General features: G+C 40.6%; 1 protein-coding gene across 4 annotated transcripts in view; it reads right to left on the reverse strand.

Annotated features, from left to right (window-relative positions):
* The window catches only part of tanc1b (tetratricopeptide repeat, ankyrin repeat and coiled-coil containing 1b), a 117,868-nt gene that overhangs the window by 19,882 nt on the left and 73,531 nt on the right, over positions 1-24,455 (reverse strand). For all 4 annotated transcript variants that reach the window (XM_072444339.1, XM_072444338.1, XM_072444340.1 and 1 more), the window contains exons 7-16: positions 21,606-21,728; positions 20,448-20,729; positions 19,755-19,909; positions 15,349-15,580; positions 14,324-14,490; positions 10,648-11,255; positions 5,198-5,306; positions 4,980-5,102; positions 1,772-2,008; positions 991-1,167 (exon numbers count right to left, since the gene is read on the reverse strand). In XM_072444339.1, the coding sequence (XP_072300440.1) occupies positions 991-1,167; positions 1,772-2,008; positions 4,980-5,102; positions 5,198-5,306; positions 10,648-11,255; positions 14,324-14,490; positions 15,349-15,580; positions 19,755-19,909; positions 20,448-20,729; positions 21,606-21,728 (2,213 nt within the window). The remainder of the gene's footprint in view (positions 1-990; positions 1,168-1,771; positions 2,009-4,979; positions 5,103-5,197; positions 5,307-10,647; positions 11,256-14,323; positions 14,491-15,348; positions 15,581-19,754; positions 19,910-20,447; positions 20,730-21,605; positions 21,729-24,455) is intronic.

The raw sequence follows: 24,455 nt of genomic DNA on the forward strand, positions 1-24,455 counted from the left end.
ATAGAACATGATGAGGGGTGTTACCTGTGTGTCCCATGCTGGAGGCCCCGATCACAGACATAGAACATGATGAGGGGTGTTACCTGTGTGTGTCCCATGCTGGAGGCCCCGATCACAGACATAGAACATGATGAGGCGTGTTACCTGTGTGTCCCATGCTGGAGGCCCCGATCACAGACATAGAACATGATGAGGGGTGTTACCTGTGTGTGTCCCATGCTGGAGGCCCCGATCACAGACATAGAACATGATGAGGCGTGTTACCTGTGTGTGTCCCATGCTGGAGGCCCCGATCACAGACATAGAACATGATGAGGCGTGTTACCTGTGTGTGTCCCATGCTGGAGGCCCCGATCACAGACATAGAACATGATGAGGCGTGTTACCTGTGTGTGTCCCATGCTGGAGGCCCCGATCACAGACATAGAACATGATGAGGGGTGTTACCTGTGTGTCCCATGCTGGAGGCCCCGATCACAGCCATAGAACATGATGAGGCGTGTTACCTGTGTGTCCCATGCTGGAGGCCCCGATCACAGACATAGAACATGATGAGGCGTGTTACCTGTGTGTGTCCCATGCTGGAGGCCCCGATCACAGACATAGAACATGATGAGGGGTGTTACCTGTGTGTGTCCCATGCTGGAGGCCCCGATCACAGACATAGAACATGATGAGGGGTGTTACCTGTGTGTGTCCCATGCTGGAGGCCCCGATCACAGACATAGAACATGATGAGGGGTGTTACCTGTGTGTCCCATGCTGGAGGCCCCGATCACAGACATAGAACATGATGAGGGGTGTTACCTGTGTGTGTCCCATGCTGGAGGCCCCGATCACAGACATAGAACATGATGAGGCGTGTTACCTGTGTGTGTCCCATGCTGGAGGCCCCGATCACAGACATAGAACATGATGAGGCGTGTTACCTGTGTGTGTCCCATGCTGGAGGCCCCGATCACAGACATAGAACATGATGAGGGGTGTTACCTGTGTGTGTCCCATGCTGGAGGCCCCGATCACAGCCTGCTGCAGAGCTTTACTCTTCAGAGCCTGGTCCTGCTCCTCGCTCCACTCCAGCTCCAGCAGGTACTCCATGATCTCCAGGTGGCCCCTGAGAGCCCCGTGGACCAGCGCGCACTGTCCGCTCTTATCCACGTGGTCAACCTGCGCAGTGGACAAAACCCATATTTCTGTTATATTTTTTTTTAAATCAAATATTAAGTTATTCCTTAATATCCACATTTTGTATCATGACAACACAAGGTAAGAATGAACATCTAAAGCAAATATAAACCAGGACAACACAAAACCAGGACTAAACCAGGACTAGACCAGGACTAGACCAGGACTAGACCAGGACTAGACCAGGACTAGACCAGGACTAGACCAGGACTAGACCAGGACTAGACCAGGACTAAACCAGGACTAAACCAGGACTAAAACAGGTCTAAACCAAGACAATACCAGGACTAAATCAGGACAAGACTAAAGCAGTACTAAACCCGGACTAAACCAGGACTAAAATCTGATCCAAACCAGGTCTAAACCAGGACCAAACAGGTCTAAACCAGGACTAAACCAGGTCTAAACCAGGACTAAACCAGGTCTAAACCAGGTCTAAAGCAGGTCTAAAGCAGGACCAAAGCAGGACCAAAGCAGGACCAAACAGGTCTAAACCAGGACAAATCCATGTACAGCACCAGATCTTCAAGAGTGCAGAGAAGCACAACTTAAACTGTGGTTCCAGCCGTCCCCGCCCAGCACTGACCTTGGCCCCTCTCTTGCACAGGATCATGGCCAGGCCTAAGTGTCCGGCGGCCGCAGAGAAGAGCAGAGGACTCATGCCGTTCTCTGCCACCACGTCCACACTGGCGCCGTGCTCCAGCAGCAGAGAGGTGATCTCCTGATGCCCCAGGTGGCACTGCACGCACAGCACCGGCGCGTTGTTCAGGACCTCGGTGTGGTAGTTCACGTTAGCACCGCCGAGCATCAGCAGACGACTCACCTGTGACAAGAGCACGAAGACAGATGGAGGGGATAAAATTAGATCTGGCGTGTAATTTAGCCATTTGTGTGTCCCTTCCTATTGGTTTTTCTACTGCGGAACACATGAGTCATAATGACGTGATGATGAATATGCATGAATCATTAGGGTATGATGATAGCCCAAATATTTATTTAGAAATTATGGAAATGTCAGTCGCCACCTCAATTTAAACCTGACTCAGAGAATTAGGATATCAATTGCTGAAAGAAAATTGGCAAACATTCATTCTTAGAAACATGAACTAAAGCTAAAGCAAATACAACTTGTATCTTGTTATCACCCACATTTCAACAAACCATTGTGAATAAGCTTCTGCAGTGTTAAAATATGTATTTCCATCCAGTGTGTCATTATGTTTCTCCAGTTGATCTTGTATTGAGGTTCAGATCAGGAGTACATTAGTCTCTGCTTCTCCTTAGTCGTTTTCTCTGCTCGATGCCAATTTGACCCTTCTCAAACACACTGACATTTTTTCCATGACCACGGGATTTGTCTTCCCACGTGGTTTTAGAAATGAGAAGCCGCTCCCTGCATTAGTCGTGTTTAAACACCGTGTAGCAGTTAAAGATCATCACCTGCAGCAGTTCTCCAGCAGGAGGAGAGGAGCTGCTGTATTTGCTTTGTGGTGTTCTTTATGACAGGCAGTGTATGTTTGGACAGACTTCCCTTCCATAATTTGTGGTCCTTATTACATGTTTGGCCGTTTCCACTAGACTGTTTAAATAGTTAATGAACAACAAGAACCAGGACAGGAGGGAGCAAAAGCAAAGTTGTATTGAGTTATTTACGTGGTTTAGGGCTTGTAGAAATACATTATTTATAAGTACATAAACACATTTCTGTCATATTTGTGGTTATTTAACCATCATAATGTACAATAATGTCCTCATATTAGAAATTATGAAAAGGTAACTCTTCATGTGAATTTAGTGAGTATGATTTCAGTTTTATTCTTGTTATCGACAACATACAATATATTGTGACTGAAAAAGGCAATGACACATGAAGTGTCAGGCCAAAGGACACAACAAAAGCTAGTTTATGGTCTGTGCTAAAATGTTAAGTCGACTTAAACCAAATTTCAACAAATTGTTGCTATTTAAGGAAGTTAAGTCTAAAAGAACTAGATCCTTTTGTGTTTATTTACTCAGACTAAAGCTGACTCATTGTAAACAGATTAAATGCTATTCTTCTCTATAACGAGAGCAAAAGCAGTCAGAAAAAAGGTGGTAAGTTCTTTTGTCTTGTTCAGAAAATAATATACTAAATTGCTGATTAAAAAACTCCCCGAGGAGGCGCACCAGACAAAAGTTTGAAAAGTGTAGTAAATCTGTAGATGTTTGGGCTGGTACCATCCCCTCGACCACATGGACGTGAAGCCAAAGCCTTGTTGCAGAGATTGTAAACGGTTTTGTTTAAGTACATGTGTAAAACTGGCATCTGAGCAAATAGATAACTGAGATTCCTGGTCCGATGATCATCTAGTGACTATTGAACATCCTCTTTTACAAGTCTTACATAAATATCATGAAATGAACATTGTATAATACTTTAATAAGAGGATTGGCTTCACCATTCATTTGTATGTAACGGAACGTTCCATTTGCTAACTTTAGAGATTGTGAATCTGAATGATCAAAAGTCCTAAAAATGGTGCCTATAAACAGATGCTGAAACCTATGAATGGTCAAGGTCTTTCTCCTCATATTGTGACAGCTAACAACAGCTAACAAGTCTTTCACACTGAACTAATAAATAGGAGAGAAAGTGCAAACGTTAGCTTGTCTGACTCATTTTATAGCACTGCTAATAAAGGTCAGATGAAGTGGTCACTGATGCTTGCTGTGGTCTGTACAGTGAAGAATCAATATCACATGCAAAGGAGGAAAACAGACAATAAATTATATATATTCTCAAGCCTCCCTGTTTCCTTGGGGACGCCACAAGGTCATTGGGCTTGTCGGTTTGAATGATGTTTTCACTTACACACAATAACTCGCAGATAGACAGTGAGGATGATAAAACTCAACAGAAACACTAAAACTAATGACACAGACAAATGTGGAACCATTTTGCTCAAAGCCAAATGCTACATCATTTTGACATAATGGCCATTGTGGAAAAAATTATGTTGCTCTCTCTAATGTACTCTATTCTACCATTATTAGTTTTCATTATTTAGGCTATTTTTGTATCTACATTGATTATTTTTTTTAAAAAATAGGACACAATCACAACCACAAACCAAAGTTCGATGTGTTCAAAAGTTACAACACAGCACAGTCTATACCGTGAACACAAGGATTTATCTCACCTCCATCATTTGTGGTCCATATTTTTGGTTTTAAATAGTTCTTGAACAATAAAAACTTAGATTAAAAGTAAAATTACAAAATTGATCAGCTAAACGTTTCGTAGCGTTATTGCTTTGCTTGGAATGTTCCACAGTAGGGGCGGGGCATAGGGTGGGCATCATAACATAACAAGACCTGAGATTTGTTGTGCTAGTTTATGGTTCATATCTCTGTCTTCTGTCAGCATGAATAAACTAAAATTATGTTCCATTATTCAACTCCAAAGACGTGATTGTTGTCAGTTGAAAGGACTTTAAAACCATAAGATTACATTTGTGGATCCCTGACAAAAAATGATTAAGTTCAACATTTGTGGATCATAAATTTGGAGATTTTGTTCAAAGACAGTAAATCTCTTACAAAGTTGTCTTGGCACCGGCCCTCCACCTGAAATTGCTGGCATATACAGTAAGAATGTATTTTTCAACCATTAAAACACCTAAAATTGGAAAAAATGCATTATAAATAACTGTTAAAACCTTAAGTAGCAACTGGGACTCACAATCCGTTGTGATCCTTAAATAAACTAGCACGTTTCCAGATGAGATGATAAAACGTCTTGGACCATCGCTCACCTTGACGTTTGGCGTGTACAGATTCCTGAGCGAGGCCAAAGCGGCGGAGAGTCCGTCGGCGCTGCAGCTGATCCACAGAGCCTGCAGCACGCTGGACGACACGCCCGTTTTCTTACTCTGGCCCTACACAACAGACGGCATAACATTACACACAGGACGGACGTGAAGGAGAAGCGCGCTGATTGAACTGGAGCTCGTCGGGATAAAAGAGCAGTTACCTTGAAGATGTGCGCTTTGAGGATGTGGTGGCCCAGTTCCATGGTCTGCTGTCGATTGAGTTTTCCCTCCTGACGCGAGAGCATGAAGGCCATGAGGGCGTGGCCCGTCCTGGAGCGAAGACGAGAGCAGGTTAGTTATTGTGGAATATGATAATGATGATGGCAAGCTGAAAAATTAACTAAAGCGCCACTGTATTTGCAAGAAAAATAGGCTTGTTATAAGTGATTCATTAATATCCGGCAACATGTTGATACCATCTTTAATATAGTACGAAATCCAATGACAATATTTTGGCTGAAGTGAATATAGAAATTGTCACGCTTCATCATTGTGTCAGTGAGAAGGTGATAGCAAGAACAGAACATCATATATGAACAAAATAAATCATTTACTTGAGGTATTATACGTAAGAACATAAGTATTTAGGTCACATGTTGTAGCTTTATGTTGCTGTAAGAGGTAAATAAAGTCTGCTTCTTCAGAAAGTTCACATTTACTGTGATTGGTTAAGTTAAGCTGTCACTCGCTCAGATCATGACAAAGACTGACCAATAGGAAGAGTCAGTGAGAAAAAAAAATGCATTTGAAGAAATTGCTGCATTAAACAGAAAAACAGTGATTGACAGTCTAAGATTTGACCCAAATGGCACGTGGCGGTGAGGAGAAGCATTTGTCTGAGCATTACTATATTTAAGCTGGATGACCGTTTGGTACATAACCCTTTGGTACATATCTTTAGTCTTCACACATGAATGATCTGCGCCCTTGCACAGCTTTAGAACACACTTTGTCAGAAGGAAAAGGGAAGCAGGGTGGACCACCTTTACTCAGCCAATCAGCTCTCATCACAAAACATCATACATAGTGATATACAATGTTTTCTGATGAAGACAGCATGTAGTGGTCCGAGTTCTGTCACAACTTTTACAATGCACTTTCTGGGGGAAACGGACTTTACTCTGAGAAGAAGAAAAAGTAGCAGAATCACTGACCATGACTCTAAAGTGGCTCTAGAGCAGACTGTGCTTTCCAATAACATGATGATACAAAAATGATTAGTTGCTTGCTTTGATAAATTTGTCTCATAGAGAATAAATGTAACGTATGCATTTTAAGAAAGTCAATCATCCAAGTATTACAAAGAACTAATACTTTACATAATATGGCTGCAAGATTAATCGCAATCGACTCAAAATCACAATTTGAATAGATGCAATTAGCAAATCGGACCGTAACTCCCTCCACAAACAACAAATCGCCGTCTTATTCTGCATCAAAATGACCCTGTAGCTCAGATCTGTACAAACACCTTGAAATACACAGTTTATCAGTTCATATTTAATGCTTCGGGACGTGTTGAAAGTGTGAACTTGAACAGAATCCACTGCACAACAGCACCTGTCTCTATGGGGGTTTCACCAAGTCAGACTAAAATGAATAAATACTATAAAATCAGACAGTCTATACTTTTAAATTGGTTGTTTATTTAAAATTTACATTTTAGCTTTAGCTGTGAGAAACAGTTGGCTTAATTTATCACAAGTCTGAACAGAAAAAAATTATTAGATATTTGTTCCAAATTCAACATATGCACTGCTTTCCTTTCACTGTCCTCATCTCCCCGATCATTATTGATTCCAGTCATGAAGACAGCATAACCATATTTCATGAATAAGTCAGAAACTACACCCAACTCCTAATATTCCACTGGAGTGTGAAACTGCGCGCTTCTGCTCTGACTTCACTGCCCAACTCTGAAGGTAATGAATGCCCAGCTTCATTAAAAGGACACGCATGGCTGCCAATCACTTTGATCTGGTCTGAAATCCTCTCTGTAGCGCTGCCCGAGCACTGGCAGGGCCGTGTGCGCCGCTGTAGTCTGAGCGCTCTCAGCCTGTGCCAGTCCATGAACCTTTGTTTATTTAATGACGCTGTTGAAGCCAGCGAATGACTGGAATATGAAGCCTGGTCTGCTAACAAATACAGCAGGTTGTGGTGAGGCGCGAGCACAAAGACAAGAATACTAACCACCTGCTTGTGTTTAAGCTTCATGTTGTACGGCCTGCTAAACTGGGATGAGAAATACAGGATTTTAATGTTTAAGTGTGAGGCCAGAGAGTGTGAGTGTGATACATGTGATGATATTAAATTATAATGATATTAAATATAAAAGTAATTTGCATTTCATGTAGAAATAGAGGTGGGAAATATATTGAATTATCAATAACATTGTGAAGGTTGTTTTAAAGACATGCAAAATCTGAATGTTAGGTATGTTGGTAATATTAGGTTTTAATTATGAAAAAAAATTGTCTTAATATTTCAAACCGCGCAGATTAAAATAAAAATGGAATCCAAAAAAATTTGACATAAATTTGTCAATATCACTCACCCCACAGAGACTTACTTACTGTATTTTAAACTAGAAATTGTCAAAATATTAGTCTTCAAGATCATATAAAATTAGTAATTTGGGACAGAGGCAAAATTAAGTATTGATTTAATTAAGTATGAGTATATTGTTTACGACAAGAAAAGGCTGAAATAAATAAGTTGCAGTATAATCTTCAAACATGCCTTTTTTATGTTTAATTGTACAGTCCATTCATATTTGTGTGACAATATCAAGTTCATTACAGGCACATTTTAGCACGTTCCTGTTGGACTGCAAAAATATCATCTCTTTATTGTGAACGGGAGCATGAGCATTATACGTCTTTAAAGTTCTAAATGACCTTAAATAATATCAAGCATGAAAACTCATCATTCTAAGTGTTTTTCTTATTCAATTCAGTTCAATTAAGGAGCAAAAGTGACACAGTTCCATTCCGCTGTAGTGTGAAGGAAAAGTTTCAGTAAATGATCTCATGAATAGCAATGAGGCGCCGGCAATCAAGACGCAGAAGAGAGAGCCGAGCAGGGTCAAAGGGAAATGGAATGAAACCAGAAGGAGAAGGACTGGAGCAGCTGGAGGTGGTTTGAGTACGACACTGCACATTTGCATAGCTGATTACATTAGCACAGCATGTGTCATTTGTTTGACAATAAGGCTATAATTCAGTGTACTGACAACAACATTATTACAGCGATGAGCAGCCCGAAAAAACATTGCACAAATCACTCACTTCTGGATGTTTATTTGAACTACAGTAGTCTCTTGACTTTGGAACACAACAAATACATCATTATTCACTTATTTTATTCAACTTTGTCACACTTTTTGGACTTTTAGCCGCTACTTTTTTCCCACGCTTTGAACCCTGCAGCACATACAACGGTGCGGTTAATTTATAGATTTTTACTGGCTAATGGTCACCAGGGGGAACTCTAGCAGGAAGCGCAAGCATTTGAAATACTGTAGAAGACGTCAGGACAGTGGTCACTGCATTTTAAGCTTCAAAACGCTGTGTGTTTTATTATCAGATTCGTCTTCAGAGAATTTAGTCTAACAAGAAAGTGAATCTAGACTCAGTGAAACTCAAAGACACACGTGGAGCACGGACATGTGTTATACGGCGGTCTGCAGTGTAGAACCTGCCGCAATGAAATGAGACTTAGTTAGCCCGACCTGACCCTGGGGCATATTTGTCTGTAAATACAATGTAACACTTGCTAAGCACAAGCTCAGGAGCAGATGAACCAGATGTGAAGACACAGACACGGGTAAATCAGCTCACACAGAGTCATCAAGGACAGAAGGGACAGTAGGGACAGCTGTGATGTGTTTTCTGTTTGTTGAACTTCAAAATGCTGTGTGTTTTATTATAATCCAACTTGTATTCACTGAGAAATTAGTCTAATTAGACCCATGCCCCGCTACGCAGCGAGACCCCCGGTTCAGAAGAAGACAACCGGCGACTGTAAATATCTCATGTTACAACATTGGCACCTGCGGCTTATTGAGAGGCCCGTATTTATTTACTTATTTATTTATTATGTACAATTTCTTGTTTCTTTGTAAATTTCGTGGGTGCGGCTTTTATTAGGGCTGTATAGCCCGAAAAGTACAGTAAATCATTTCCATTGGTTGTTGTACCCTAAGTGGACAACGAAGGGAAAGTCTCGCCACTAGAACACGCTATAAAGTAGATTGATTTATGTAAACTGTCCAATGTGACCAACAAGTCAACAATGCACATGAAAACAGCTTTTTAGTCTGTGTAGAACTTATTTTCTCTGGTCGGTCGGCGATGTTAACTACTACAACCAGAAGAGGGATTATGTGGAATGGCAGCGCCCACATGGACTTCTGGAATAAGATAAGATAAGATAAGATATTCCTTTATTGTCCCACATGGGGAAATTTCATTGGTGCAACGCAGGTAGATCCAGAGGCAGATACAGAAGAACAGATCACTTATAGGAAGTCTGAAAAACACTTTCAGTAGAAGATCTCCTATAAATAAATAAAAACTCCCATAGACAAATAAATAAATAAATACATAAATACCATTGCATGTGATCACGACAGTAATTGCACATGAATATGTGTCACAACAGCACATAGACTGCACATGAATTTCACAGTAATTGCACATGAATTCCAACAGCAATTGCACATATGACAGAATTGCACATCAGTATTAGGTTAGGTCAGTATTGCGAGTGTTCAGTACTAACAGTGTTTGTTATAAAGTCTGACAGCAGCAGGAAGGAAAGACCTACGGAACCTTTCCTTCACACAGCGAGGGTGGATCAGTCTCTCACTGAAGCTGCTCTCCAGAGCGGAGAGAGTGTCCTGCAGGGGGTGACACTCATGGTCCAGCATAGATGTGAATCTAGCCAGGACCCTCCTGTCCCCCACCTCCACCAATTCACCTTATTCAAGAATAAGGTGAATATTCAAGAATAAGGTGAATAGAGATGTTGATTTGCCAGGAATGTTCTACAGCATAAAACATGGGGAATTTCCGACAATACAAACAGATAACTCCTCCAAACAAAGCAATTTATTTTTTCTTTTTGCCAATAAAACTGTAATTCTGTGGATAAAAGATAGCTGATTGGACGGCCACAACGAAGCATGGAATTATATACACCAGCCAGCTGCAGATACAAAGCTGCAGGAGCCCCCCTGAACGCTCAGTTTCAGTACCTGCCATCGGGACTAACGGGTCGTGCCAAAATGCAGGACCAATAGATATAGAGACGGTTTCATCCCAGCAGCAATTGTCCTTTTTAACAAGCTCACTCGGTGTAATTGATTGATTCATTAAGTCTGTTTTTATATTGTGAGCATGTGTGTTTGAAGCTTCTAAATCACTGCACACCAATTTACCCAAGCGTACAAATAAAGACATTTAACCTTTATATAAAACTATGGAACTTTCCAGTCAAAACAATAACAGTGACGAAACTTCCACCAAAAGACTTGGATGTAACTTAGTGCACGTTTACCCTCTTCAAAATCTAAAGTCGAGAAATGCGTACGAGATTAAAGCCCACTAACCTTGGATCACACAGGAAATCGGTGCTCTCCCCGTCGGCCCTCCACACCAGCCACTCCCTGAAGGACGGGTGACAGAACATACGCGTCTTGTCCCTCCTCTTGATCAGGAAACAGGACAGGAGCTCCATACGCTGCTGAAAGTCCTCCCACGGCAGCTCTCCGCGGACGAACCCGGCGTTGATCGCCTGGAAAAGCTGCTCGTCCGTTAGCGGGTGCAACGAGGCCAGCGCGACGTTCAAGATGGGCAGCGAGCGCTCGTAGGCCGAGTTGGTCATGAACTTCATATTGCACTGGAGTTGGTAAAGCTCCGACACGGACACGGGGACGACTTTGTAGCTGGCACTTTTGATGACGAGGTGGCCCTTTTCGAAGAGGTCCAGGGTAAGTTTGAGGTACAGATAGGAGCCCTGGCTGCGGGAGATGAGGTGGCTGCTCAGCTTGCTCACGGTCAGAGGGTCGGCCTTCCCGTTCAGGCTGATGTTGTTGCTGATTTCCCGGCTGGCGTTGACCCGGTACTGGATGTAGGCGTTGAGGTCGCAGCTGATCTCCTTGTTGTCCGAGAAGTCGTCCAGGGAGATCTGGGTGAAAGGCAGCAAACTCGTGATCTCCTGGTAAAAGAGAGAGAGAAGGAAAGCGAGTTATATCAGCTGTATAGTGCAGGATGGAAAACAAAATGATGAGGCATTGTTGGGATATAGCAAAGAAGCTAATGTATTTTTGTATTCTCCTAAAAATGAAACCACCAATAATCACTATTGAAGTTCCATAAATGATGTATGTTACAATACTTTTAGAGGCTTGATATTTATCGTGTGCACATTTTCCTTGCAATCGTGAGGAAACTTGTTACTTTTTTGTGACTCTATAAACTTTGAGCTGTAGAGAGCTGAATAAATAACGCCTCATATCATGGTTATTGTTAAAACCCATAACGAATATTCCAAATCTGATTGTCCTCGGTCATTGCAACCCATCACATTGTTCTGTCAACAGCATTGATGTCTTCAGAATCCAGATCCGAAAAGCTGTATTGTCTTTGTCAGTGAACAAAAAGACTGTCCTTTGGCTAAATACTCAAATATAACAAGATCAAATAAAGATGTGCATTGTATTTGATCTTGTTTGATATTTTAGTAGAATGGCACTTAACGGTGCTGTACCCGATTCTGACAGTGAAAATCAGATCTGGTTCTACTATTTGCAGCAGTCCAAATGCAGATATCCCTCACTTCCTGCGCATCCACATTTTTCACCACAATCAGTCATAACCACTTTTAAGCTAACAACAACTAGAATGCTGCACTTCCTGCTTTTCGGAGAATAAAATGCTCTGTAATGAGACGCAGAAAGCACTCGGCCGTCCCATTTTGACCCAAAGAGCTGCTTTTACATATCTGTTCTGGAGTAGAACAAATTTGGCTCAACTACATGGAATAAATGACTACTGTATTGCAAGCGCACAAGCATTACATATATAAACACCATGCCACAACCCAACCCAAAAAGAATGAGACAACCAGAGCTTCTAATCTGTGTGTACAACTCTCCCCCATCACCTGCCAGTATGTGAGCAGTGGGGAGGCCGACAAGCTGAGCTATCTGACCCGAGCAGACTCCTCTCACTGCCTCAAATATGGCCCGGAGTGAGGAGAGGAAGGCCAAGCGTGTATTAAGGAGCAAGGGAAAAGGATGCAAGGATAGATGGATGACGGAGGAGGAGGCGACCGGAGCTGTTGGGAAGTCAGTGAGGAGAAGGCTGAACGGGGAGCTCGCGTTTCAATCTATGTCCCGGGGCTGGAGGAAATCAATGCACCTTAATCCTGAAATCCTCTGCCTGTCTGCGGCTTCAGGAACATGGGCTCAGTATGATAACACATCTCGCTCGCTCCAAACACACAAGCAATAATAAAAGATGAGATGACACCTGCGAATCAGGAGCAGGAAGTGAGGGAACGATGGGGACTGAATCAAGATATTGGATGTACAAACAGCAACAATGTGAATGAATAAAGAAAAGAGACAAAGAGATTGGCTGTGAAATGAATTAACTTGTCTAAGAACCCCTTAAAATTATCTGTCATCCGAATGTTCCCATTTCCAGAATGGAGGCAAAATTAAGTTGACACAATTTCAACTTACAACTGACATCAGATGAAAATGATCTAAAATCTTCATAAAAAAGAAAGAAGCAAAAATGAGGGGAAAAACACGTATTCATCTTCACAATTAAAAAACATTTCAGTAAGTGTGTGTCCACTGTCCAGGAATATCTAAAATTCAGGATTTTGCCTTCATCTAAAATGCTATATTATTATTATATTCTCCTATTAAATAAATAGTGTAAAATTCAACAGTAAATGTATTTATCCAGGCTCTAATATCACCCACAGATGCACTGGTTTGAGAGCCTAACACTATTAATTCAATTTAAAACAGACCATCTATATCGATTTTAGATACACAATTATAAAAGGACAGGTAGAACCGTTATGGCTGATTTAGGTGGGAGAGAGGTGAGACATCTAATTAGGACGGCTTTTATTGTTTAAAAAGAAAACTGCCTTTCTTTACATTTTGATGGTACAATAAGCAGAAGTGAATAGAACACACAAAGCATAACAGGGGCACGAGGGACAGTAAACGGCCTCGAGTGAGCCGAATACTGAGCAACTCAACCTCTGATTAATCACATTAGCTCGACCTTAGCATAAAACACATTTTAATTACGTCTCGCAGTTTTAAGATTTAAAACAAATGGGCTGAAGTCAGAAACACGCAGAGCATACTAATAGAGACAGCAGCGTGGGTCATTAATAACAGCTCTACTCTGTGTCTGTCAGTGAGAGTACAGAGCGTGTCAGACACAGTGGGAGCTATCGCACCAGTCCAGCCAGTCCGGGGGAGCAGAGAATGACCTGGTGTGACTTTGGATATGAAAGGGCAGCATAGGTTATAGGTACAGCAGATGCAGCTTCATCACTTCATCACTTCATCACTTTAACACGTCTCTAGGGTGGATGGACAATGTCACTATTTGTAGCATCATTACAACACTTTTTTGGGGGCAATAGTTTCGATATAGATACTCAAACACTAGTAGAATCGATACTTAGTCAGTATCAATATATATCAATACTTCAATACCCATCTCTCGTCTCCAGAGCTGTGTTGTGTAAAAATGACTCTAAATATTCCATTGGGACGAATTAAAATACTAAGTAAAAATGTCAATTGCAACAATTATACAGCAAGCAAAATCAGTATTTAATTTGTCAGTTTATGTTGAAATAAATTAATAAATAATAAATACATTTCTAGTTTGGTTCAAAGTCCGACACTAATCCACAAATTGTAAATGGAAAAGTGCCATATAATATTAAATTAAATCATAAATCTTTGTAGTTGCCTCGAAGGGTGAAATAATGTTCACAGGAAATTAGAAAATTGATAATGTCCCAGCATGCCCTATCCTAGTAATATTACATTATTTAATCCAAGCCGAAACTATACCCTTCAGTTATGTGAAAAAATTGCAATTGTTTCAGAAACAATTGCAAATTACTGCCAACCTGATTTTTACTGTTCACTAAATTGATCCAAACTATCTTCAATTTCACTTAAAATGTATCTAAACTGTACAATATCTGAATACTAGGGATGTGTTGTCCAAACTCACCAGCAGGTTGACCCGAACAGTGACCACCAGTTTGAGCCAGGGAGGGAACTTGGTGATTATTTTGGTGATGAAGGAGGCGATTGTGTCACCGTAGTCCGGCTTGTGAAACTCCGCTTCATTCAGACCATCGATCAAAATAATGTGGTCATCTTCTGGAATTTTCCGCTCTGAAAAAACACACAAAAAAAAAGGTGTTTTCGAACAAATCTGTGGACCGTGGAAAGGGTCGAGGCCTCATACTGCTGCAAACTAAATTTAGTGCTTTCAAAGACATCGAGAAACGTTATTCAGGTTCAACACTGAAATCTGTCCTCAAATAACTGCCATCTAAGAGCACCAGTGAACCTTTGGAACTCCAAGTGACCTTGAGATTTAAGAGGTAATCTAAAACCTCAAAATAAACTGGAATTTTATTGCTATTTTTGCTGAAAGTTTTGTTGAAGGCCCCTGAACACAAAGACTGCTTTCGGGGCACGCGGGTTACATTTGCAGTGTAATTTGAGTAAAATCTTCCAAAGTGTTTATTATTATGTTGAAATTCCTGTCGCTATCATCGTCATCAAGTCATTTTAAAAGGGCCACCAATTTTATTTCATGGTAAGCCTGTGACAATGGCTGAAAGATATGTAGGTCACAATTGAATTAAAACTAGTTGAATGGCTGCAATCAGCAAATCGGAAAAGACTGCACTTTAAGAGTCATATTTCCTCTGAAAACAAAAACACGATGTTCATTTCAAGTAAAGTCAACCATTTTTACAATCAGCATGGAAGTATACAGAGAACAAATGTGTAAGTTTGTACTCACAATCTGATAACAACACTTATATATTTAAAGATATTGATGCTGATTTTTACTGTTTTTTAATTTAAGCAAAAAACTTAATTGAAAACATAAAGAGTTAAAGTTGTTTAAATTTCCCACTCATTGTGAAAATGCATATTAATCTTAATAAATGTATCTGCTAAGCTAAAATATAACACTTGTGGTGCTTTTTACTGCTGCCACACAAAGTCAGTCCTCACCCTTCCTCAGAGTGGTGAGCGGCTCCAGAACGCCCCTCCTGAAGGCGGCCAGAGGGTCTTGCACACAGGAGCGCAGACTGAGCATGCTCTGCAGATGAGGCTCCTTCAGTAGCAGCTCTCTGTACGCAGTGAGCTGGTGAGAGCGGCAGAGCAGAGCCGCAATGCTGTGGACGAACTCCGGGACCAGGCACGTGTACGTGTTGTCCGCCTGGCAGTAGTGATATGCCACAACCTGGAACAGCACACCCCACACCAGGTTACAGCAGAGAGTAGAACATGTGTTTGTTTCAACAAACTAAAAGAGCAAAAAGAGCACTGGGATGGGACTAAATAGTTTCACTTACTGCAATAATTCATATAATATGAATCTAAAAAGACAAACATTCACATATACATTTGACTAAAATGGGTGTTGCTTTGCAAGATGGTTATTATCACAAAAATGATGCATGTCAAAATTGAAAACAATTAAACACAAAATAATTAATAATCAGATTATACACAAACAAACACATCAAAATATATTTAAAAGAAAATAAAAGTGTAGATACAACTCACATAGTCATAAGCAAACCCACAATTTCAACAACCATCTTTCATGTGACACAAATGTCCTAAAGTCATCGAATATAAACCTTATTCTGTCATGATATTAGAATATGACTATAGAGCTTAGTCCTCTGAAACAATCAGAACTTCTTCAATGAGTATTTCTGCATCTGGTTTTCATATTACGGCCCATAAAGCCTTGCCGTTCAGCAGGTGAACCTAACTAAGTGGATAATTCTGGGTCATTAGTAGGACCTTCCATTAAAAGAAAGCAGTTCATCCCAGGTGGTGGTCTAAAATGAGACGTTCAGGGAAGATTGGGTTATGAAATGAAAGGCTCAGTAAAGGTGTGGAGTGGCCCCGGGGAGGGATGACACACTTACAGGGCGACATGTTCTTCCTCTGCTGCACAGACACTGGTGCAAGCGCCGGGAAGAGCCTCCAAGTCACTAACATGCAGAGCTTCATCAAAGTTTATTTAAAGGAGACAGATAATGCTTCTTTTCAGGTACTAAAGGACTGAACTATCACAAAAGTAGATCATCATTTTACATTTGTTCATTGTAAACAGCAATATTGATCAAAAACGGCTTAATAATAGAAACGCTGACTTCTTGTTCAGAGCTGCAGAACTGATAAGTTTCCGCTTCACAGTGAGCGTTTTTATCTTTTTATTGTGGGAGAAAAGTCTATGTGACATTTTTAAACCCAACATGTGACCTGGAGTCTATTTAAAGAAAAAAAATATATAATCACAAGTAAATACAGAGCAATGGGCGGAGATAAGGGGTAGGTGAAATGAGCAGTATTAAAATGCCATTTACCAATACAGTTATAATATATACCTATTCACAATACTATGAAACACTCAAATATTGCACAATATTCCGAAATATTTGGAGAAAAAAGTTAAAATAGTCCTCCTCAAACAGTAAACATTGCTCTCTCATATTTGTCTTTATTACCACCGTTCCAATCCACTTTGTTTCTATAGAATATTTTACAAACAAAGCAAAGCGCAGCACATAGTTTAATAAAATAAACTGTAGAGTTCTGGTGCATCCGCGTAGTAACACAAAATACAATACAAAGACTTAATTTGAATCTGCAGTGTGCTCAAGGTGGCTATGGCATTTCATTCTATAGGGAAATATCCAACTAAATGTGATACGCACAAACTCTTGTTAAACACTGACAGACTTTAGCACTTTCCTCCAGTGAAAAGGAGGTGTCAAACTAAGCTTTTTTCCAACAAAAAGCAATGTTTAGTGAATACAATTTTCCTCCAACATCCATCTCACTATAACTGCCACAGAATCCAAAACAATTGCAAAAGTTTAGACCATTTTTGAACGCTTATGATGCAATAAACATACTTGTGCCGCTTTCTGGTAATTAATAAGTGATAGGGCTCATGTCATGCAGTAATGATCTCGTGGCCGTGTTGAGACTCTTTTTTTCTTTCAAATGAATGATTAAAAAGAGCTGGGAGCATTTGACAGAAGCTGCTGTTGCATCACACATCACAGGAACACGGCCGGGAGAGAGAGAGACGGAGACAGTTGGAAACACTTTACACAATAAGTGTCTTGAGGGATGTCGCTTTGGTAACATATTCAAATGAGCTGCGGCGGAGATTCAGCTTTGCCAGTTTAAGTTGTTAACAGGGGAATGGATTTATGCCAACGTACCACACGGATCATTAAAAGGCCGGCGACATATTGTTTCTATGGGGAGCGCCTGACGTCTCGCAGGGCTGTCAGAGCAGATAAAGATGCTTTTCTATGACCTTTAACTGGCAAAGATGTTCATCAATGTCAGCACTAAAAGCTCAAAATCACATAAAAACATAATAAACATTTGGTGCAGCACTATAGTTACACACACAGAATGTTTCAGACACTTACAAGCCATTTCAGTCCATCTTGTTTGACCTGAATGCTAATCACCAATGCTAATTATTGACTAGATTGATTTTAAATGATTTATGTATAACTCACTGCAACAAAGCCAAATCTGCATTTAAAATGTGGCTGTACTTTTGTACGATGTGATTTGTTGTTGTATAAATGTCAGCACCGCCGCTGAGAGTAAAGATTAGGACTGTTCTGATATTTCAGCAGCTTATATCATTCAAATGAATGTGCCAGTCCGCTAATGTCTCATAAACCCATGATTATACCTTAACAATTTTTATAGTTCATTTAGGACGAGACACTTTATATGGGACATTGTAGATCAGTCCGTAAAGTAGAATCAACACATACTAAACTTTCCACTCTTGTACTTAACCATTTTGAATTTGTCTAATTTTTCTAATTCCAAGCCTCTATTAATATTTTGACTTTTTTAAAAACTTGTCAACTTGTTTTGTATCAAATATTATGTCAGCAAAATAAAGATATTTAAACAAAATCAGTTTTTCAGATGTATAATGTCCCAAATAGTAGCTACTCTGCCAATGTATACACATAAAATGCCATATATATAATGAAATAAGTGTAGCACATTTATATGTAGAAAATGTAGTTTACCTAATTTAACTAGATTAATTTGTCAAAGTCAAATGAAGTTTCACTAAAGTCTTAGGTGGCTCAGATCTGATCCATGTGGAGGTAATTGGCGGAATAATTGAGTCTATTGCTAGATTACAGAGTCACAGATGATACATTGTGTAAAATGGCTGTTTAGTCATCATGGAAACCAGAGCATAATCCTGTAATGACAATATGTTCCTAATGCTGCTTAATTAACAGCTCATCTTAAAATGGATCTCACTGAGGAACAAGCAGACTGCAAATACAAAAAATATCACTTTAAATTGCATTAGTGGAATATTCAGTAAATTCCTTTCTACAAAAAAGACATACATTTCTTTGACTAAGATTTATAACACAAAGGTTTTCCTCTGTGTGACATTTTTTTTTTGCTCTGTTAGAATCCAAACGCGGCTGCACTTTTAGTCCTCTGCCTAAGCCCTGCAGACCAGATTAAACACGGCTGTGATATTAAAGTTTTAATACAGACAGCAGCTCGCCCTGAGCTTAATAACTCAGTTCAGATCGCAGAATGATGAATGCTAAACAAACCACAAGTGACCACCAAACAGATACAACACAATCTACAAGTTTAGAATTCAACTCATATATTACTCAAATGCAAAGCAGTCATCATTTAAGAACAAAGCACCAACAACGTTTGACTTTTAAAGCTTCATTTTCACCGTTTCATTTAAAGATGCACCATGTAACTTTTGGGATAGTGGGTTTGTCTGAGGGAACGTTACTGCTTTGCATGAAATAATCCTCATTATGGTACTAAACATATCTCTATAGATATGCTGCTGCCAGGCCAAGGTACAGGTCAGATCTATGGTGAGGCGACCTTGCTCACAGTAAGAATACATCTTGGAAAATATATTTTTGAGCAATAAAAGAACTTGTAGTGGAATAAATGAAAGATATCCTGGAAGTTTAATGCCGTACTGTGAAACGTTGCAGGCAAAACATGAACGTCGCCATGGAGACAAGCAGGTGTCAGAGTTTTTCAAGATAAAAAACAGATCTTAACCAGCATACAACCACATGTAATCAAACCAAAACTAAAAAATCTAAAAAATTAAAGAAAATGACCTTCAGTTTGAAAAATGTACTTATTTAACAGACTTTGGACAAGCATTTCCTTTCATTGTCTGTGTTCTGTATTTTCAGTTTGGTTTAACAATGTAAAAAACCCAAAAGGTTAAATGAGTTCCATCCAACAAAGTGGGTGTAATTTGACAGATTTATTCACTCAGATAATGTGTTGGATGAAACCCAGGGTGATGCAGAATCGGCTGTGGTTGATGCGTTGTGTACCTTAGCAGCCAGGCGTCGGACAGCCTCCTCCCTGCGCCTCTGGACCTCAGGCGTCCCGGGGCAGCTGTTGGTCCTCAGGGTGTTGGACGCACTGGAGGGTGGGGTGGGCTGTGGGGGCTGGCTCAGGGGGAGTTCTGTGCTTTGTCCCGGACCACCTTCCAAAACCCACACACAAGTCACACATGTTAGGCGTAAATTATCTGTAATAGTTTAAATTTTAGTTTATCTGCACACACATATAAACACACATATACACACACACATATACATAGAGACAGACAGACAGAGAGAGAGAGAGAGAGAGAGAGAGGGAGACAGAGAGACAGAGAGACAGACAGACAGACAGACAGAGAGACAGACAGACAGAGACGGACAGAGAGAGAGACGGACAGAGAGAGAGACAGACAGAGAGAGAGACGGACAGAGAGAGAGACGGACAGAGAGACATAAGGACAGAGAGACAGACAGAGAGAGAGACAGACAGAGAGAGAGACAGACAGACAGAGAGACGGACAGAGAGAGAGAGAGAGCGAGAGCGAGAGCGAGAGCGAGAGAGAGAGAGAGACAGACAGACAAAGTGTGTGTCTGTCTGTCTGTCTCACTCTCTTAGTTTGTAAAGGAGGCTAAAAAATGGTATGTTGAGCTTGTCATTATTCCGATCACTATAAACACGAAGCAGATGTTGTGTCTTACCCCTTGGCGAGGCACTTGGACTGTTGGATGCGATCTGCCTCATGCGTCCGCCGTGACAGCTCAGTGCCACGAGCCTGGAGATGATGGCCGTTTTCCCGTAGCCCACACTGCCCACGATGACGGCTCCGTGGGCCTCCTCCGATTCACCCGCTTTAAGAACATCCTCCAGGCTCTGAAACAGCCAGTCCCGTCCCACGAACACCGAGTCTGTGGTGATACTGGGCACCTCGAATAACAGGGGCTTGAGCATGATGTCTGCCGGTTTGTACGCGGCAAATCGAGCTGAAAAAGCACAATTAGAGCAAAGATGTGAAAACAGCCAACTAAAACATCTTGTTCTAGTACATTTAAATTTATCCCGGATATGCTCGAGTGCCATAAAGTGTTATAACAGCCTCATGTAAACTTTTAATGGAGATGTACTTTTTTGTGAATGACTCTTAAGTCTAAAAAGTATAATTTAGGTTTAAAACAAAAAAAATGATGTGTGAAAAGGGAATTTAGTGAAAAAAGATGGATTCACATCCAAAATGATTTGATGATTGTGATCTACCACTATGATTTCAGAATTTAAGTATAGACATCTTTGGAGTGATTATTTAGTCATTTTTTACCATGATTTAGATTTTTTTTGAGTTTACACTAGTGTTGCAGGTGTTTCAATTTCCAACTCTATTTCAATACTAAGGACTAGGCTCGATAAATAGTCAATTTAAATCACCAAAGCAAGTTCCTAGCCTGGGAATTTTGATCACTGACAGTGACAATAAAACTTTTCTAATTCTGATTCTGATACCACAACAATAATAAAACAATAGGCTTTCTTTGGTATTATGTGATCTTACATTGGTTCTGATGGAGCTCCAGAGTAACACTTTGGCCCCATGTGACTTTTTGTGTATCAATACTTGTTTAAATGAGAATCTAGTTTCAATACTAGATACAACTAATAATCAAAACTTGCTAATTGAATAACCTCTTCATGTACAGTATTGTTACAGTAAATTGCTAGTTTCATACGTCTGGGCTAAAAACTGCACAACAAATGCCACTTACAGTGCACTTCCTTCATTTTGCTGCTGATTTAAGCATTGTAAAAGTATATCTGCTTACGATGGTAAAACCACCAGGTAGCCATTATATTCCGTGCTCGTTTACCTTTGGAGTCCTGAGGTGGTCTCCCCCCGGTGTTGTGCCAGGGGAGGCGGATGGAGGTGCGGAGGGGCGTGTTCCGCTGCTCATCCAGAAAGCTCAGGTCCTCCAACTTTGTGGAGCTGGTAGCTGCGAGAAGAACCAAAGAAAACCGCATCAAAACTGCATTCAAACTATTTGATCAGAGAACATCTCCCAGAGTTTAGCGACACATTGACTTGTCGGGCAGACTGAGAGCGAGCGTGACAACAGAAGAGGCCCGGGCCTGCTGACAGCTGCAGTTTGCTCGGGGCTTTGTGTGCAGGTAACGGTAATGGGCAAAAGAGCTGCCAGGGACTGTGGCTTATATAGAGCTGATTTGAGCTGACTGGAGTGCACTGTAGTGGTGAGGAACAGTCCCGAGAGGTGCACGGGGAAGAGGACAGTTAATTGGTAAAGAACTTGCTCATGTAAAATTCAAGAGATACTATAGGGGAAAATAACATTGACTGACAGCTGTGTTGACAGGTATAGATTCATTTTGTCATTTGGTAGGCTATTCCAAAATAATAAACATTTTAATACACGGAAATAGACAATAGAAATCAATCTTTAATTATGCCGAATCAACCTTAATGAGCTTTTAACCTTGTTCCAGCAGTGTTTCCTCATCATTATTTTCCTATCTATTTCTGCATTGATTGATTCCTGCATGTTTGAGTAATCCTGTGTTGTCCTGCAACTGAGGCTCCAGTGCTCGGATGTAAAATGTGTGAAAATGTAAATGATAATCTACTTATGTTATAGTTCAATACTAATTAGCTGGGGGAAAAAAACATACTATGTCTCTTTTACTAGGTTATGATCCATTAGAGGAGGGAGTTCCTGGTGATCAACACTGCATCACAATAGTCATAAGAGTTTTGATGGCGCTGTAAAGAAAGTGTCAAACGCTTCGTAAGATTACAGTGCAGTACTAATAATAATAACACGATATGAAACCACTTGGGAAGGCTCTGAACAAATACACAAGAAATAAACCACAGTAGCTTGTAAGACACAGCGTTGTAGAGGTCTAACATGGCAGCAGGTTTTATACTTAATACTTTGGCAATTACCGAACTGCAACCATTCCATTTACATGATTTTATTTATCATGATCTGCTCACGATGTAACTTTTCTGGTAACTTTCCATGGAGATATACAGTATCCTACTTACTTATACCCAGCCATGCTAACCACTCTGCAACTAAACATTGCATTTTGATGGGTCAATGTTGTAAATAGGGCAGTATGTCTGAAATAAACTACCATTTCTAAACGAAGCCTGTAATTGCAGACAGCTTTTAGTCCTCAAGTACGAGATGCGATCTGGTAATATAATAAAGACCAGCATTAGACACAGCCTTTCTGTGTTCAATCGGGTCTCCATGGTGATGCGCGCTCTCTGGCCCTTGGTGGACAAACTTCATCCTCTCTCTGCTTTCTCTCTGAGCTGGAGCTGTCACTGGTCTCAGCTCCCTCCTCCCACTTTGGGGGAACTTACTTGGTGGAATGTCCCAGTAATAAGCTCACTGCTGACAGGACAGGATCTGCCTGACGACACTCGCTCATTTTCCGATTAAAACTAAACGAAGCCCGTCATAGTTTAATGAGAGAAAGATGGATGTATTGGTGCAGTTACAGATGCAGAGTAACAAAGTACGGCAGCTCTCAAGCAGAAATCCCAGTCGTTACAGACCTGTTGAACTAACTGACTAAAACTATTCATTGTTATCGCTTTGTGTGCTTGTCGGTGGCGTAGTGGTTAAAGGCTTGTTACCACCTCGGCGTCATGGATTTACCTTTGCCTGGGATCCAGAATACACACTTTTTCAACTCTTTACAAAGCGTGAGTCTGGTCACTCCGACTCAAAACATATTTTCATGAGTTAGTGTGTTGTGAGAGTGAATGCTGGACAAAAGATGCAAATTAGCCCATGGCTAAAATCCAGGGTGTTCATTAACTTCCATTGTTCCAACCAAATAAAAACAAAATTTATATTTCTAGGCAAGATTTGCTTTCTGGCCTTGACCAGTTGCCGAATGTCTCTACACTCTCTTTTCCCACACAGCTGTCCTCACCAATAAAGGGCCAGAACATTTTTTTATACTATCACTTAAACATTTGAGATATGATGCAGCTATACAAGATTCATTTACTCTTAGATGTTATTTATTCAGTGCCTCATCTTTTTTAAATACATATTTTAGTAGTTTAGTAACTAGTTCAGATATACTTATTCAAACCTCAAACTTGATACTGGATTTAAAACAAACTAACATTTAAATAAGATAAATGTTGGTGGCGGTGGCAGTCTACTGAAGCACAAACTTCTGTTTCTGTGAGTTTCACTACACTTTCATTCTCCTCCCAAACTGTATACACTTCAAGCATTCACATCGCTGAACCAATACACTGTCTTCACTGACTTCCCAAAATGAAATATACATCACACGGCGCCAAGCAGGCATGTGGGCAGGGTGCAGAGAGCCCTGGAGCCTGGTAAGTCTCTGGAGAATGGATGAACTGGCAGAAGGCACAATGCGTTCTCTCTGCCCCAGTGAACCCAGTCAGCAGCGGCGGCCTGTCCCCCTCCAAATCCCTCTCCAGTGCCCGGCCTGTCAGTGCATCCACATCGCCAGGCAACAGCAATGAATACAAGACAGGATTTTACATCACTTTGTGTCTACAGTAAATGGATTTTAACAATTTGAAGAAATGCTGTAAAAGAAAACCAAAAAGTGGAAATATGACAAAAGTGGGTGCAATAAAGGTCTTAATGTTTATTAAAGGGGATATTTTATACTATATCAACTATAATGCCTCATCTTAC

This window comes from Eucyclogobius newberryi, unplaced genomic scaffold, assembly GCF_026437365.1.
Source record: "Eucyclogobius newberryi isolate DKJ021-1_F unplaced genomic scaffold, fEucNew1.0.hap1 SCAF_14, whole genome shotgun sequence".
Taxonomy (NCBI): domain Eukaryota; kingdom Metazoa; phylum Chordata; class Actinopteri; order Gobiiformes; family Gobiidae; genus Eucyclogobius; species Eucyclogobius newberryi.